This window comes from Scophthalmus maximus, chromosome 5 (assembly GCF_022379125.1).
Source record: "Scophthalmus maximus strain ysfricsl-2021 chromosome 5, ASM2237912v1, whole genome shotgun sequence".
Lineage (NCBI taxonomy): Eukaryota > Metazoa > Chordata > Actinopteri > Pleuronectiformes > Scophthalmidae > Scophthalmus > Scophthalmus maximus.
In genome coordinates, this window is record NC_061519.1 from 26,941,355 (window position 1) to 26,958,126 (window position 16,772).

Below are 16,772 nucleotides of genomic sequence, written 5' to 3' on the forward strand. Positions count from 1 at the left end.
AAAAGAAGAAAGACAGATATGAGGGAGGTCAACAGCAAATCACTGCACAATCACTGAGAAGATAAAGAAGTCAAACCAAACAGAAGAAGAAATAAAATAAATCATGAAAATAAGGAAAAGATTTGAAGATGTGGAGGAGGAGGGAGTGGGCCGATGTGAAGGTCAACTCAAAGGTCAAAGATGGGCTTATTCAAGGAACTCCCCAAAAAATGGGGAAGTTGTAAAAAAGAGCTTTGCATTCAGGAAAAATATTGTTTTCTTCAACACATCTGACGATTATGACTTGACATCTCGTAATCTCGTAAGAGCGTTACCTGTGGATTCATGGATCAGTCAAAAACGCTGCTACCGGCTGTTTCATTGAAATGTGTTGCTATGGAAACGACCAGTTAGAGTTAACTTCCTGTTGTTGGCGGTGAACGCCGCAGCACTGCACCTGCCTGAAGGACCTACAGCAAATTAAAACCCTTTAACTATCCAGCTTTTAATACATAAATCTAAGACTCCTCCTTTTTTTGTACTTGTTCCTTCATTTTATGAAATGTAACTATTTTTGTTGTCTCACGTACCATTTCGGAAACTTTCAGAAAATTCAACCTGATACATCTGATGTCTCTGGAAACGTTAGGATCTAGAATTTAAAATAAAAGATTTTAATAATATAAACGCTTTTTAATCGTGCTGATGTTTTGACGTAATGTACGATACATTAGTAGTTGGTTAGCACAGTATAGAAATTTAAACAGATTCGTAGCTTAGCATCTAGTCTTAGCATTATTATCTTCGCCAAGGAGGTTATGTTTTCACCCCGGGCCAGTGAACCTGGCGGAAGGACGGGACGTGAGCCAAGAAAGATTTTATTAAATGTTGGCGAGGAACCGGACAAAAGGGCAGAGTCAGGAATTTCTTTGTCACATTCTGTAACATTGTGAAGTACGGTGTAGCAGCTCACGTCAACCCCGGGGGTATAATAACAGGCTAGCCCACTTTATGTACACCTTTAATAGCCCACAGTTTATTTAGGGCTGTTACAACGCCATTTAAAAAACGTTCCCAGTGAATAACTCATGGATCTTGATTAAACAACAACAAAAAAGAAATCTGCCATATTTAGGGTAATGATATCTATATTCTTGCCTCTCCCACCTCATGTGCTCCTCCTGATTTTTGTTTTCTGATCGCGGACTCTGAAAGAAATCATCTCTATAACAATGCTGCATAATATTAAAAGGTAATGGTGTCGTGATCGTGAGATGTAAAGTCATAGTTATAGGACATGGAAGTCATACTTTTGAATGAATGCAATGTGCTCCCGAGAAAACATAAAAAATCTACTTTTTCCCACAAAAAATTGGTAAAGGGGTAAAAGGGTCCACGGACTTTTGGTCACGAGTAAACTGAAGGAGAATGTGCCCCAAGTTAACGTTTCACGTTTTCACTCATCTGGCAATTCACTGATGGGGGAAGCAAAATCTTTTAAAATACTATTATAATTTTTGTATTATTTCAGAATCACACGTCCGGAGACAGACTGACATTTCGCAGTAACTTTACAGAAAATGGTATTTATATTGCATAAAGGAAGATTTGGGTCACCGTGTTCATTCATGCATATTAATATGGAATATATGAAGTGTGGCACTGGAGTAGAGTATTGGGGGAGTGGGTACGTTTATGATTTGTCTTTGATTTAGGAATCCTAATCAGATTCAGCTTTAATCTCTGAAAAATGTAGATTCTGAAAGACGTCGATAAATTACAAACTGAGGAGTGTCAGATTGACGGTTGCGTTGATAAATGAAATACATTTTCAAAGCAATGATTCAATTCATTTATTTTGTCTTGTAATAGGAATTATTACAAAATCAATGTTTTACAAAAGACTGAGGAACAAGATTTTTTTTAAACAAGATTTTAAAAAAAATCTATCTGAAAAATGTCTGTGCCTTTTAATTTTTATTCACATATAGTAGATTTATATGAAAAAAATATGAATACAAAAATATATCTTAACCGTAGGTTTTTTACTCATATATTATTTTAAAGCATATATAAAGTGAACTTTACCGACTATAGATTAAAACTGCCGTCCATAGTTACTGTGGTGACACACTTGGGACTCCGTACGCCGGAGGATCGAATGCAGGAAAGGACTGGAATATTTAATTCTCTATGAATTTCACAATAACCTTCAGTGACGACATTAAGGTTTGTCTGTGACACGGGACTCATGTCAAGGGGCCTTTAGCTTACTCATGATGGGGGGGGGGGGGGGGGGGGGTTGTTGGTGGTTGTTTTGCTTCTGAAAATCTTCATCTAGGAATACAGATGTGAGGAGGAGGAAGACAGAAAGAAAGAAAAGAAAAGAAACCCAAACAGTTATCAGTCTAAAGCCCCAGCTACCTTCTCTTCCAGGCTGGAGTCTTTAAACATCAGTGAGAAAGGCTTCATATGCTCTCGTCTCAACTTATCGCCACTCCGTAAGTCGATGGCGCTCTCTATTCGCTTGTTAATTTCCTCAGGACCAGAGTGGACATGCAAAGCTTGTGCGAGATGGTTTGGAAGCAGATTAATCGAATTTCTCGTTAGGGCAGCCAGAGTCTACAGGGGGGAAAGCACATGCACATAGAATGAACCTGCTTGTCCCCCCCCCCTTTTTTTTGTTTCATTCAAGTTCACAAACACGGTTAGGTTCATTGACACACACAAAAGGAAGAGGAGATTAATACAAGGGAGATTGGAGGAGGAGACCAAACTGCAACGTTCGCCACCAGACAGACGGATCAGAGCGAGTCATGCATCTCCCACGTTCACTCGGCGCTGATGTGAGCGGAGACAAAGCCTGTGATCACATGCACACGTCACAACAGCTGTAACTCATGTCCACGTCTGTGCGAGAAGGAGTGGAAATGAAAACGATAAAGCATGTGGAGGACAAAGAGAGCAGCCGAGGGGAAGAGTCACACTGTCGCGACAAACGGACAAAATGAAAAGAAAAACTGAGGCGTTTTTATCTTCTCGGTGTTAATCTGGTTTCAGACTGTACTGTATCCTCGGAGAAAAATCATTTAAAGCCCCAGTGTGTAACTTTTGTTTTTTCGTGGCGGCATCTGGTGGTAAGGTTGCAAACCAACTGAGCGACCGACAGGGGACACTTTACGGTGGCGCACCTCAGATTTTCCGGTTTCTGGCAGCGTCTGAAAATTCAACGTGAAATTTGTGTGAATAAGTTCTTCTAAATATTAAATCCCTCCGCTAATTAGCTACACGTCACAAGAACATTTAGCTGGGGTTCCAATAATTCAGTTTGTTTATTTGTTTGTAATCAGGTTTACGTAGAAAAATGACTTTCCACGAAACTTGGTGGAAGGATGGAACATGGGCCGAGAAGGAATCCATTCAATTTTGCCGTTGATATGGACAATTTCTACTTTATCACTTTCTTTAACATGGTGAGATGTTTTTTGACTTACAGGAACTGATTTGATTTATAAATCACATATCCCAAACTGGGAAATTGCAGAAGTTTGGCATCAATGAAATGGGGTCAAAGAAATGACCAAATTTGACTAACAGGGAAAAGATTTGTGATCTAAGTTGAACTATCTAACGTAAAAGAAAAATTTCAAAAAGGTCACTACTGACGGACTGTTCTCAAAATTGACGGAAAATCCCCCAAAACAAAACATGAAGGCTTGTCAATAATATAACGGGTCAAAGAAAAGTTGAAGGTAAAGCTCAGTCTCTTGTGTCAAAGTCAGGTGTTTGTCTTCCTCTTCCATTCAGGTTTCGAAAAAACAACACTACTTCATTTATTTCCGGCTCAAGTTGAGTTTCCCTTTCATCCCGGTGGAGGCGGCGGATTCACGCCTGAGTGACGCACTTGTGGTAAAAGTGATAAGGTCACGCGTGCCGATGCGACTCATCCTCTCAGGGCCGTTGATATTAGTTCTCCCCGACATTCGGCTTCGGGTGAATGACCCTGTGAAGTGTGCGTGAGCCGCTGCTGGGCTAACGGCCATCAAGGTGATGATGAGAGCAACGTGGGATGATGGAGAAATGTTGCCGAGCGGAATCCATCACACTGAGGCATCACTGAAGTTCATCCTCACACTCGAGAGGAACTTTCTGTGCTTTTATTTTGAAATCCTTCAACGTGTAACCTTTCCCTCATCACTCCGGCCTCATTCATTGTTTCACAGAATGTACGCAGAGCAGAGATGCGACACGCCCCAAAGATTTCCAGTTACCAAAAAACATATTTGCCAGACTGTAGTAGTCAATGTACGGAAGATGATGATGGGGGAAGATTTTATTTTATTTTTTAAACATTTCGAGAATAAAGTTGTGACCCTGAAGCACTTGTGACCCACAAACATCCGGATGTTGATGTTCTGTTAGCCAGTTTGCTAAGCTAACGCTAGCTGCTAACCAAGTTGTAAAGTTGCCATATTATTATCGACAGGCTAAATCTGGAAGAGACGCTGTGGTGACAGCGGGTGTTTGCAACATGAACGTGGACATGTGTCCTGACACGATCACGTTCAACTGCAAACAACGTTAAGGAATTTTGAGAGGCGTGCAGTTAGCGAAGCTAGCGTAGCTTTGCTAACGTTAGTTAGCGTGGACGTGTGACAGCTGAACTGGAACCACAACACGGACGTTTAGGGACATTTCAACTTTAATCTCGACATTTCGACTTTAATCCCGAATTGTTAAAAACAAGTTTAATTGTTTTTCTCTCATGGCCTGATACTCTTCCATATCAACCACCCACACCGTCTATGGTTGACCCTCATCTCCAGAGAACCCATGGAGCTACAGGATTCTGTCATTCAGCGAAATATTCAGACTTGGGTTTGAATATTTCTTGAGGTAATTTTTTCCATTGCTACGGGAAGAAAACTCCCACTGTAACTCAAGACCAAGACTCTGGAACGCACCGACGCAGATCCTCTTCTGGGGCCGGCGGGTTCACGTCGGAGAGGTGGATCCGATACTCCACAGACCACATCCAACCCTCGGTGAGATACCTGCCCTCCGCACATCCGCCCGTGACACGGGGGCTCAGCGGGGCGGCACCGCCTGCGCCATGAGCCGCGCTGCCGTGATAGTTGTGGACGTGCACGTCTCCGGAGAAGACGCTCACCGTCGAAAGGGCACAAGCTTCCAATTCCGTCGCTAACATTTCTCCTCCCTATGTGGCGCGTTGTTTTGCCCGGAGCGGTGGTTTGTGGTTGTATGGAGGCAGCAGTATGGGTTTACATGTATGATACATATTAATACCAGGACATGTTTGTCCGCGGGAAATGCCAACGTATGATTCCAGGGAAAGGGCAAGTGGAAGGGGGGAGGGGGGCGGACACGTACAGTAATGTCAGAGGGGTTTTCATCAGCTGGATGCGTCACGTGTCTGCTGGTCGTGACAGATGAAGCAGAAGTCCACCGGGACTGGTGGCGAGTCAACGGCAAACACGCTTCAGGGCAACGCGAGCATCTGGACCGCAGACTGTAAATAAAGACGGACGACGCGTCTCCACCTGCTCCTGTCGGACAAAAACAACTATCTGGAATATCCCAGATACAGGCGCCGCCAAGCGGGGAATGAGACGATGAACCCAGGAAACACACAAAGTCTTCAGTTTTTCTGCGATCACAGCGACGGACAGTTGCACGATGTCGTTCATTCAGGTCGTCTCAGTGTGCAGCTCAGTTATGAGCCGGCCGGTGTTTCATTGATCTACTGTACCCGTAAAGAAGATGAGTCATCTGTCGTTGCTCTTCACATCACGTCTTCGCCCCAGTTTATTACAGTAAGTGGAAGTTTCCCATCGTCAGGGTCATCACGTCTCTCAACTGTTCCTCCGCTGGCGTCACTGTAGCGGCTGCACAACGGGACTCGGGGGAACAATTACGAATCATCATTTACTTCCGCTATAGTCGAGTGTTTAGAGATGGAACATTTATTTAACTGTGAGGGTAAAAAAAGAACATCGATTTTATATATATATATATATATATATATATATATATATATATATCTCCTTAAATTAGATTTATATATTATATAAAAATCTAATTTAAGGATTTTCCACTTTTACTCAATTTTAAAAAATTGTAAATTAAATATGTTGAGTATTTTTAGGCGCAGCACAACCTGAACATGTTTTTCTCGAATCTGGGAAATGGCACTGGCCATTTTGAAAGCTTGCACGACGACTTATATGACGATAGAACCATATTTAGCTGTGGACATTTTCCACATGAAACAAGCATTGATTATAAATCAGAGTTGAATTGAAAAAATTCTACGGGTTACGCGACGGAGCATAAAGTATCCTTTGCGATGCGTTTGGCGTGAACGCACCATTAGTCTTCTTGGACTGACACAGAGAGACACGCCTTCTTCTCCTCAATCCGGCGATGACGACGACGAACGCTGAATCCGACCAACAGGAAGCGAGGACGAGGACACGGAAGACGGAAGACAGAAGACCACCTGCTGCAGGAGATGAAACCAAAAAACACGGCGTCTCTGCACATTCGTCACGAGCGAATCTGTGAAGACAGATGTCGGTGACCATGGAGGGCTGGCAGATCACGAGTCATCAGTTCATATTGCCACTCGGTAGAGCGATAACCTCCAGTTACAGTCTCCTTCAATTGAATCGGGTCAAACGCTCAGAGATATCAGATATCGTGTCTGATACTTCTTCGTGTCTGTCACAAAGATTCCCGGGTCCGTCTTTTTGTTCGGATCCGTCCAAAACTTAAAGTCGCACTCCACTCAGAAATGTCTTGTTCTTCTGTCTCTGTCCTCTAACATGTCTGACATGACTATAGAGACTTGTATCTGATGTGTTCACATTCCTCTCCTGGAGGAGGAGATTTCTGTTTCACTTCTCTTCAATTTGAAATTCAAACGAATCCTGTTCAAGCTAACTTTGGTACGTCACAAATACAGAAAACCAATCGCTGTCGAATATGAAAATGTGAGGCAGCGAATCACGGGAGGACGGCAGGCGTGTCAGCAGACAGTTAGTGTTAGCATTAGCATTTAGCATCCCCGAGAGGACGGCAGGTGTGTCAGCAGACAGTTAGTGTTAGCATTAGCATTTAGCATCCCCGAGAGGACGGCAGGTGTGCCAGCAGACAGTTAGTGTTAGCATTAGCATTTAGCATCCCCGAGAGGACGGCAGGCGTGTCAGCAGTCAGTTAGTGTTAGCATTAGCATTTAGCATCCCCGAGAGGACGGCAGGTGTGTCAGCAGACAGTTAGCATTAGCATTAGGTGACAACAGCAACTCCTTCTCGGAGGTAATTATCTTATTATGTTAAAAATAACAGTTTAATCTTCACTGTGGGAGGATTTTTAAAAAAATACATCAAAGTGAAGACGGGGTTCTACAAAGTGATCGATCATCATTATATTATACAAAAATAGAAAATCCATAGCGGATGAATACATTTTTACAGATATAATTTAAAAACTTCCGAAATATGATTTACACTTTTTTGTCATTATCATATTGTGAATATATTTATTCTTTTGTGGTTTTACATAACATCTGTTTATTTATTGATTTTTAAATAATGCTTTTTCTGCAATTTAATGAATTCACACTCCAATGTTCACTTACATTTTTTTTTTTATTTTATTCAGTTTCCTCGGTTTTCTGACCTCAGCGTCCGTGAGACTCCACATGATTCAAAATAAAGACTCTAAACATTTCCTCTCTCTGGGTTCTGCTGCCGTGACTCGTATCGAAATCATCTCCGGCGTCATCATCCACGGCTTTGAAACAACCTGCCAATGTATCAACTACGAATAAATATGCAGCTAAATGATCTCTCTCCCTCCGGCGACAGTTTCTGAACTGGTTGATGAAAGAAAAACGGCCTGGAGCAGAGGCAGCGTTGAGGAACGCCGAGGTCCGGCCAGGCGGCGTGCCGCTCTGTCACCGGGTGTCCCGCTCCCGGCGGTGCGGGACGCAAACAGCTCGTCCCCTTGATCCTATCTGGGAATGCAAATGCGGGCCGAATATGCAGCTTTATTCCTCCTCCCGCCTGAGCTGTTGTGAATGATGACACGTCTGTGAGCGTGGCGGACTGCGGATACCTGCCGGAGTCTGAGAGCGACTTGTAGCCACGTGGACCAGGGACATATCCGCAGAATCATTCCACGAAACCCATGTGGACCCACGTGATGCTTTATTAATAATAGTCACAGCAATAATGATAAATAAAACCAACTCAGACAAAATGTCAACATGTCTCGTGTCTCTGGGGGCTGATTCGGTTTTTTTATGGAAGCGCAGACAAAATGAAGAATGGATGAGGAGGATGCTTTAAATGGGCCACGCAGGCAGAAGCTCGTCATCCTCAAAAATAGGCAGGCTTACACACATACACACACACACACACACACACACACACACACACACACACAGTGACGCGTTACCACGGCAACACAATCTCACCTCCCTAAAGCCGTCCACTCATTCCCAGGAAAACAAAACAAATGGGCAAGACCACCAAGAAACAGGCAGGACAACGGAGAAGAAACCCCAAAAACCTCCATCGTAACAAACCACTTGGTCCCAAGGTGAGGATTAAAACGCAAATTTTCAACAAATACATTCCACACAAAATCTGCAGACAGGAGAAGATAATTCTCTACGCCGAGAGGTTATGTTTTCACCCCGGTCCGTTTGTTCGTCCAGGGATACTGAACAGATTTCCACGAAACCTTGTAGAAGGTTCAAGGAAGAAGCCGTTCAAAGTGGGATGGACCCGGACAAGGAGACGGTTCCAGGAATTTTTCATCACTTTCTTTAATATTGTTAAATTACATATTTTCACCAATTTCCCTGGGAATAATTTATGTATCTTGATGAAATTAATCAGGCATATCTGGGCGACTGATATCTATGAGTATCTGCAATTTGGTGCAATTTGATAAACGGCGTCAATCTCTTAGAGGTAAAAGGTGTAATTTCACACATTTCCTCCACACCCAGAACAAAAATACAAATTTAATCCTCAGCTGCAGAACAAGTTGTCATCAAGACGTACATCCTTTGAGTGTGAACAAGTGCACGACGCAAGCTTAATAGCAAGCAGCGGCGGGACTTACGTTCTGTTTCCCCACGATGTTGTCGAAGGGAAGCTCGGGGCTCCAGGATGCCTCGTTGAAGGTGGTGCTGCTGGCCCGGCGGTCGGCTGAGCTGGCCGCCTCCTTCATGATGTCCTCCGGCAGGGTGAGCATGCTCTCCTCCGGCTGCTTGATGAGATACGTCTCGATGTTGTGTCGGCGCAGGAAGTCGTTGCGGTCCTTCCCGTGGCCCTCCTCCACCTCGTAGTCGCCGTTTAAACAGTCCAATGCAGCTTTGGAGATGTGGATCCGCCTGGAACGGGATAGCAAACGTCCATTCACAGTTATTTTTCATGTTTAGAAGAATCGTTCTTTAAAGCTACGTTAACAAGCAGACTACTACTACTTTATCAGAAACACTGACGCTGAACCACATTGTAAAATCTTGCAAATTCAAAAACCCAGTTTTTGAAGCTAAAAGAGGCTAACTGTTCCAACCAATGACGTAGCAGCAGCTAGCAGCTGTTAGCCAGCAAACACAGGAAGCAGTTTTCCCCTCTGCGCTGGACAGAGCGAAGATGATACCAGTAGCAATCAAGAAAACACAAAAACACTGCTTCACGGATGGCCGCCATTTTCTTCAGTTGTTTATTATTTGTTTGGACCAAGCGAGAGGAGGATGAGACGTGAGCTGGACAAAGACCAGATGTCAGTGTTGACATGGAGGCAAAGATTGTCCAAGTTTGTGGAACAGATTCTTACAATTTGGTGTTTTCTTAGGTGGGTAGGGTGGTAGTTAGAAAGGTGGGTGGGTGGGTCAGAAGGTAAGTGGGTAGGTGGGTCAGAAGGTAAGTGGGTAGGTGAGTCAGTAGGTAGGTAGGGAGGTTGTTAGAAAGGTGGGTGGGTGGGTCAGAAGGTAAGTGGGTAGGTGAGTCAGTAGGTAAGTGGGTAGGTGAGTCAGTAGGTAGGTAGGGAGGTTGTTAGAAAGGTGGGTGGGTGGGTCAGAAGGTAAGTGGGTAAGTGGGTAGGTGGGACGGTAGGTAGGTAGGTGACTAGGTGGACAGGTAAGTAAGTGGGTAGGTAGGAGGGTAAGTGGGTGGATCAGTAGGTAGGTGGGTAGGTAGGTAGATGGTTAGGTAGGTAGTTAGGTGAGTAGGTAGATGGTTAGGTAGGTAGTTAGGTGGGTAGGTAGGTAGTTAGGTGGGTAGGTAGGTAGATGGTTAGGTAGGTAGTTAGGTGGGTAGGTAGGTAGATGGGTGGGTCAGATCTCTAGATGTTATGTAATGTTTCCAGAACAAGTTTTCGAAGCCTAGAGTTTCTCTTTTTGCCCAACACCATGTTTTTTTTGCAACCGAATGTAGGTCTGACTAAGAGTTCGTCCATTGCGCACCCACCTACACCTGCACCCCTGCACTGATTGGATGGACCAGCTGTCAATCAAGCTGTATCCACGCAATGGTGCTTTATGGTCTATTTGACTCGAAATGAACAAGATCACTCCTCAGAAAAATGTTTACTGACGTTATAAATCAAGTGAGAAGTAGAGTCACTTTCTCATAGACTTCTATAGAAATAACCAGTGGAGTTGCCCTCTGCTGGTCATGACAGATAAATTAAGGCTTCAAGCACTTCCTCATTGGCTTCATTGTCCGGACTCATTTTTATATACAGTTGATTTCTTTAATTTTACGTCATCGCAGTTTTCTTTCAGACCAAATCCTTTTTTGGCATTCAAAAATGTACATCCTGGAAGCTCTGCAGATCAGTTGATTTCAGCAATGGAGAGGTCTTCAGGCAGAGAAGATCTTCAGGTTAGTGAAATGTGCTGGTGTGAATGAAATGAGACGTCGGATGAGATGAAACCGTCAGACATTCCGAGGTTTTGTGTCTGAAGTACTGCAGAGAAACTGCAGCTTCATCCGTCAGAGTTACACAACAGAGTCAACAACAGGAGCTGGCAGGACGTTACAGAACTAATCCCTCCCGCTCGTCTCTCATGGCCAAACAGGAAAAACATCCGATTGGAAAAATAATAATTTAGCCAAAAAAAACAAAACATTTTAAAGTGATGAAAGCAAAACATCCCTATTCATCAGAATCGTCATCTTCAGCTTCCACCATCATCAGTACAAATGATGCTGCTGCTATTTTAGTCTGCACAAGTTTATGACCCCACAAAAAATGTCACAAAACTTTGTATTACAAATACTATAAGATGTTTTGAAGCCAATATGGATTTGGGGACTGATGCCGATATTTGAGAGTAAAAAATTTCAAATACCAAAATGTCGTTCGACAAACATATGTATTTATTATAGAAAGATTCAAACAATGTCATTATCAAACCCCTTAGTTTTACCAAAAATATTTTGGAAGTGAGATATCAAATCCTTATCATAAGGGTTTGAATTAAAATAAAAACCATGATCAACGACTAAAATTCACTTGTAAAAATAACTGCTCGTTAAAAAGAAAAAGTGTGTGTGTGTGTGTGTGTGTGTGGTTGGTTCTGCTCACCCCGGGATCCCTCCGGACTCCAGCTTGTTGGCGATGTCAACGTCCCAGGACCACACGTCGAACTGCCACTTCCTGAGTCCCAACACGCCGCACAGCACCGAGCCCGAGTGGATCCCGATGCGCATGTCGATGTCGTGTTTCGTTCGCGATCTCACGTATCTGGAAAGGAAAAAACACCATGAGCCTGGGTCCGATTTTTTTTTCTTTTACAGTCACCGTGCGAAGGATCCAGGACACAAACTGGACACAGACACATTGGCCCTGGTGCCTTGCTCAAGGACTCGTGAGAACCACCTTCCCATCACCGAGCCTCATTAATGACTGATAATCAATAATACATGGTGTAAAACATTCTTCGAATTGATGAAAGATAATGAATGAAAATATAGTTATAAACATGTATATTGTAAAGAACTTGTTGACTTGTTTGGACTTTTCTCTCAACTTTGCCTTTATTGTGAAATGTGGGACAGGTTCGCCTCCTCTGGCCAATTGACATGAACTGATTTGTATCGACTCACAGGTCAACGTCACTTTTTCACTCACTCACAGTTCATACGATGCAACTGGTGACGTGGCGTTAAACCTTCCAACTGGGTTTCCATCCAAGTGTTTAACCAAATCCACCCGTCGACGTTTCCTGTATGTTAGCGTTAGCCGTCGGTTTGTGGAGATTAACAGCTGGAGGCGCTTATAAATTTCCAGTTGTGTTCCAATAAACCAATGCAGAAAAGAGCACCCAGAAATGGTAAAAACAAACATCAGATGTAGGAAATGTGATGGAAATATGACATTTCTGTGTGTTTCATGTGTTGGGGTTTGCTAGCTAGCCTGCTAGGATTCGGCTAACACTCGTGACATCACTAAGAAGGCTGCAGAAATCTGCATTTTGTGCCCAACAACACATTTAACCTGTTGGCAACCGGTCACTGAAGGAGACGAGTTGACCAGCCTTTCTCCAAACGTAACTTGTTACTGTGATACCTCAACTATACAGTCGACGGCCCTCGGCCCACCTGGACGCTCCGTCCACCATCCAACTGGCTCTTTGACCAACACGAGACCAAGTCGTCATCAGGACGCTCATATCAGATTCCTGTGGCAATCTAAAGAGTCTGTTTGGCTCATCGATGACGGACCATCGCCGTTTGCAACCAGCTGCAGTCTGTTACCTGTGGTTGCTCTATGCAGCCTGGTCCTTAGGTTTTATTCATGAATCAAACTGGCAGCTTGTCGTGATTCTAACATACTTTGTAAATCTGTTGGCGTGACTGAAACATTCACATTAATCCTGATTTGTGCATTTGTATAATAGTTCTTTATTCCCCATGAAGATAGAACAGTATTTGAATGCAACTTGCTGTAACTTGTTGCTCTCGAAAGGAAAGATGAGGCGTGACAGGTTTATACATACATACATACATACATGAAGGTATACCTGTCGTCGTCTGCATACAGGTCTGTATAGTTGTCCATCATCATCTATTTGAAAGTAAATGGACAATAATGTTCAAAATGAACATCATGTATTGAAGAAGACTTGAAACTAGAGATTGAATCATAAACTCCTCAGGAAAATGATTACTGATGTTATAAATCAAGTGAGAAGTATAGAGTCATGTTCTCATAGAGTCGCCCCCTGCTGGTCAGTACAGAAAATACATGATGGTTAAACTCCAACTCTTCAACACAGGTGTAGTGACTCGGCTGAAGGGCTCCATCTGGTGGACACATGCAGACATGACAAAAAGAGGTGGAACAAAGCCACGTTTCAAAGAGGCCAGGAGTGGTGACAAACAACTGCAGAGACTTTTTACATTCACAAGAGATTATCATGTTTCTTAAAAACAAAGAGAAGTGATGACCACCGTCTGTCTGACGAGCATCAAGTCTAACTTACCTTTATTTACACTGGGACAGAATAAATCAAATAGTACAATACTTCAGGCTTCTCACGTCCACACATTCATGTTCAAGACCATGAATATTAATGTTTCTGCTCTTACAGCAAGTTATGAGATTAGAAGCTTCTCTAAATCCACAGATCCCACATAGAATTCATCACCTTCAGGCTGAGGTTGTGTTTGTGTTTGAAAAGAAACAAAGTCATTATTTCTATGTTCTGTTCTATATGCACAGTATCAAACTGCTCCTCTCACTGGAATGTGAAAAAGCCTGATCACCCTCCGTCTTCTTCCTGCTCTCAAACACAGAGCTCCCCTGTCCACAGATTTCCTGGTTCCCTCCCCTTTAGATCTACAAGTTGAAGATGGGTGGAACCAAAATGTGGTGAAGTGTCAGAGCTGACAGGCCCCGTTCACTGTGCAGACACATGTTGTTGAGATCAGAGCTCAGACTTAAGTTTCACTTCTCAGATACTGAAACTCAGACAGTCGTTTGTCACTGAGAGGTGAAATGGCGCAGAAACAAGTTGAGCTGAAGCGGGAATCCTTCTCTTGTTCCATCTGTCTGGATCTACTGAAGCATCCGGTGGCTATTCCCTGTGGACACAGCTACTGTATGAGATGTATTAAAACCCACTGGGACATAGAGGATGAGAAGAGGATCTACAGCTGCCCTCAGTGTAGACAGACATTCAGAAAGAGGCATGTCCTGGTGAAAAACACCATGTTGGCTGATTTAGTGGAGCAGCTGAAGAAGACTGGACTCCAAGCTGCTCCTGCTGATCACTGCTATGCTCGACCTGAAGATGTGGCCTGTGATGTTTGTACTGGGAGAAAACTGAAAGCCGTCAAGTCCTGTTTGGTTTGTTTGGTCTCTTATTGTGAGAAAGACCTCCAGCCTCATTACGATGTACCTCAGTTAAAGAAGCACAAGCTGGTGGACCCCACCAAGAAGCTCCAGGAAAACATCTGCTCTCGTCACGATGAGGTGATGAAGATGTTCTGCCGCACCGATCAGCAGTGTATCTGTTATCTCTGCTCTGTGGACGAACATAAAGGCCACGACACAGTCTCAGCTGCAGTAGAAAGGACCGAGAGGCAGAGAGAGCTCGAGCTGAGTCGACAACAAATCCAGCAGAGAGTCCAGGACAGAGAGAAAGATGTGAAGCTGCTTCAACAGGAGCTGGAGGCTGTCAATGGCTCTGCTGACAAAGCAGTGGAGGACAGTGAGAAGATCTTCACTGAGATGATCCGTCTGGTGGAGAAAAGAAGCTCTGACGTGAAGCAGCAGATCAGATCCCAGCAGGAAACCGTAGTGAGTCCAGTCAAAGATCTTCAGGAGAAGCTGGAGCAGGAGATCACTGAGCTGAAGAGGAAAGACGCTGAACTGAAGCAGCTCTCACACACAGAGGATCACAACCAGTTTCTACACAACTACCCCTCACTGACACCACTCAGTCCGTCTACACACTCATCCAGCATCAACATCCGTCCTCTCAGGTACTTTGAGGCTGTGACAGCAGCTGTGTCAGAGGTCAGAGGTCGACTACAGGACTTCCTGACTGAGACATGGACAAACATCTCACTGACAGTGACTCAAGAGCCCAAGACCAGAGAGGAATTCTTAAGATATTCACAGGAAATCACACTGGATCCAAACACAGCAAACACACATCTGTTTTTATCTGAGGGAAACAGAAAAGTAACAGTAATGAGAGAAGAACAGTTTTATTCTAGTCACCCAGACAGATTCACTGGTTATTGTCAGGTCCTGAGTAGAGAGAGTCTGACTGGACGTTGTTACTGGGAGGTGGAGAGGAGAGGAAGAGTTTATGTCGCATTCACATACAAGAATATCAGCAGAGCAGGGAGGTCAAGCGAATGTGTATTTGGATGCAATGACAAATCTTGGATGTTAAGTTGTCTTGGAAACAGTTATAACTTTTATTACAACAGTATCAAAACTCCACTCTCAGGTCCGGTGTCCTCCAGAGTCGGAGTGTACCTGGATCACAGTGCAGGTGTTCTGTCCTTCTACAGCGTCTCTGACACCATGACTCTCCTCCACAGAGTCCAGACCACATTCACTCAGCCGCTCTGTGCTGGGATAAGGATTTATGATTATGGATCCACAGCTGAGTTCTGTAAACTCAAATAGACTTGAGTCATTTAAAGAGCAGTGAGTTAAACTCTGTGTTTCAACCTTTAAATTCTTTTCTCTCAAAGCTCCTTGTTGTTGTTGTTGTTGTTGTTGTTGTTGTTGTTGTGACATTTGTGCTCAGCTGTCAGTCAAACACTGTGGGCGGAGCTCTGACGTGTCCTCGTTCGTTGTTGTGTTGATGTTTGAGTTTGTCGAGGTGGAGATGGAGCCGTGGACGATCTCACTGCTCACGATGACGTTCGTTCACCTCGACTGACTTTTCTCCACATGAGAATATAAACGTGTCTGTGCTCTGAACGTCTTGTGGAATATTTGCATCCATGTGTTTGTACGTTGCTGCGTCTCTTCCACTACATTTGGTTCTGAACAGAGAAATCACCTGACCTTCATTTATCACAGATATTCTGTTCTCACTTTGTGGAGAAAGAAATCTATAATTACATTTACATGATGTTGTTGTTTTGTAAATCAGTGAACTGATAAGTTTCTCTGATGTGTTATAACCTGTAATGATCATAATCAACGAGATGATTTGTTATTGTATTTTTCATATCTGAGATTGAGGTGAAACAAACTGATTGTGTGGATGAAGTGAATCTGTCCATCAAGTCACTGAACACGAGTCGTTGAACAGACTTTACTGATTAAATGTGTGAACGAACTGAAGGTTTCAATAAAGAATAAAGAATAAACGAAGAAGTTTTCTTTCGTCTTCATTCCAGCATCTCGTTCAAAGCTGATGGAGACAATGTGAAGTGACGAGAGAGAATAACTGAGACGCCACAAAGTCCAGTGATCACGTTCAGAGCAGAAGAACGTTTGTCCGTCAGACTCAGATCACTGAAATACACAAATGCTCTTTTCAACATCCACAGTCTTCTGAGTGAAGTTCAGGTTCACGTGTGACAGCTCAGACACATTCAGGACGACATGAGTTGACATAATAGTAAACAGCACAAGTCTCGGCTCATCCGTCTCTAATCCCTCGTTTCCCTCCAAACTCCGGGCCTCCTCTCCTCGTTGAATCCATGTGATCACACATATTGTTGTTGATATTCTGCCGGAGGCATATTTTCATATCACAGACCTGCACACTG

At 43.6% G+C, this 16,772-nt stretch overlaps 2 protein-coding genes across 4 annotated transcripts in view; one reads left to right on the forward strand and one right to left on the reverse strand.

Annotated features, from left to right (window-relative positions):
• Window positions 1–16,772, reverse strand: part of adcy8 (adenylate cyclase 8 (brain)) — a 67,316-nt gene that overhangs the window by 21,386 nt on the left and 29,158 nt on the right. Inside the window, exons 6-8 of one of the 2 annotated variants that reach the window (XM_035634116.2) lie at window positions 11,611–11,769; window positions 9,136–9,406; window positions 2,404–2,601 (exon numbers count right to left, since the gene is read on the reverse strand). In XM_035634116.2, the coding sequence (XP_035490009.2) occupies window positions 2,404–2,601; window positions 9,136–9,406; window positions 11,611–11,769 (628 nt within the window). The remainder of the gene's footprint in view (window positions 1–2,403; window positions 2,602–9,135; window positions 9,407–11,610; window positions 11,770–16,772) is intronic. The other variant, XM_047332258.1, reaches the window with a different exon arrangement.
• Window positions 13,935–16,371, forward strand: LOC118310828 (tripartite motif-containing protein 16-like). Of its 2 annotated transcripts, none has more exons than XM_047332262.1 (2): window positions 13,935–15,771; window positions 16,234–16,371. In XM_047332262.1, the coding sequence occupies exon 1, from the start codon at window positions 14,026–14,028 to the stop codon at window positions 15,670–15,672; it is 1,647 nt and encodes a 548-aa protein (XP_047188218.1). In that variant the 5' UTR covers window positions 13,935–14,025; the 3' UTR covers window positions 15,673–15,771; window positions 16,234–16,371. The 2 variants fall into 2 exon arrangements, with proteins under 2 accessions (XP_047188218.1, XP_047188219.1); XM_047332263.1 differs by having other exon boundaries at window positions 13,935–15,756.

What these genes read in the sequence shown, in the direction of transcription:
- LOC118310828 (XM_047332262.1), top strand. Translation starts at nt 14,026, where the DNA reads ATGGCGCAGAAACAAGTTGAGCTGAAGCGGGAATCCTTCTCTTGTTCC.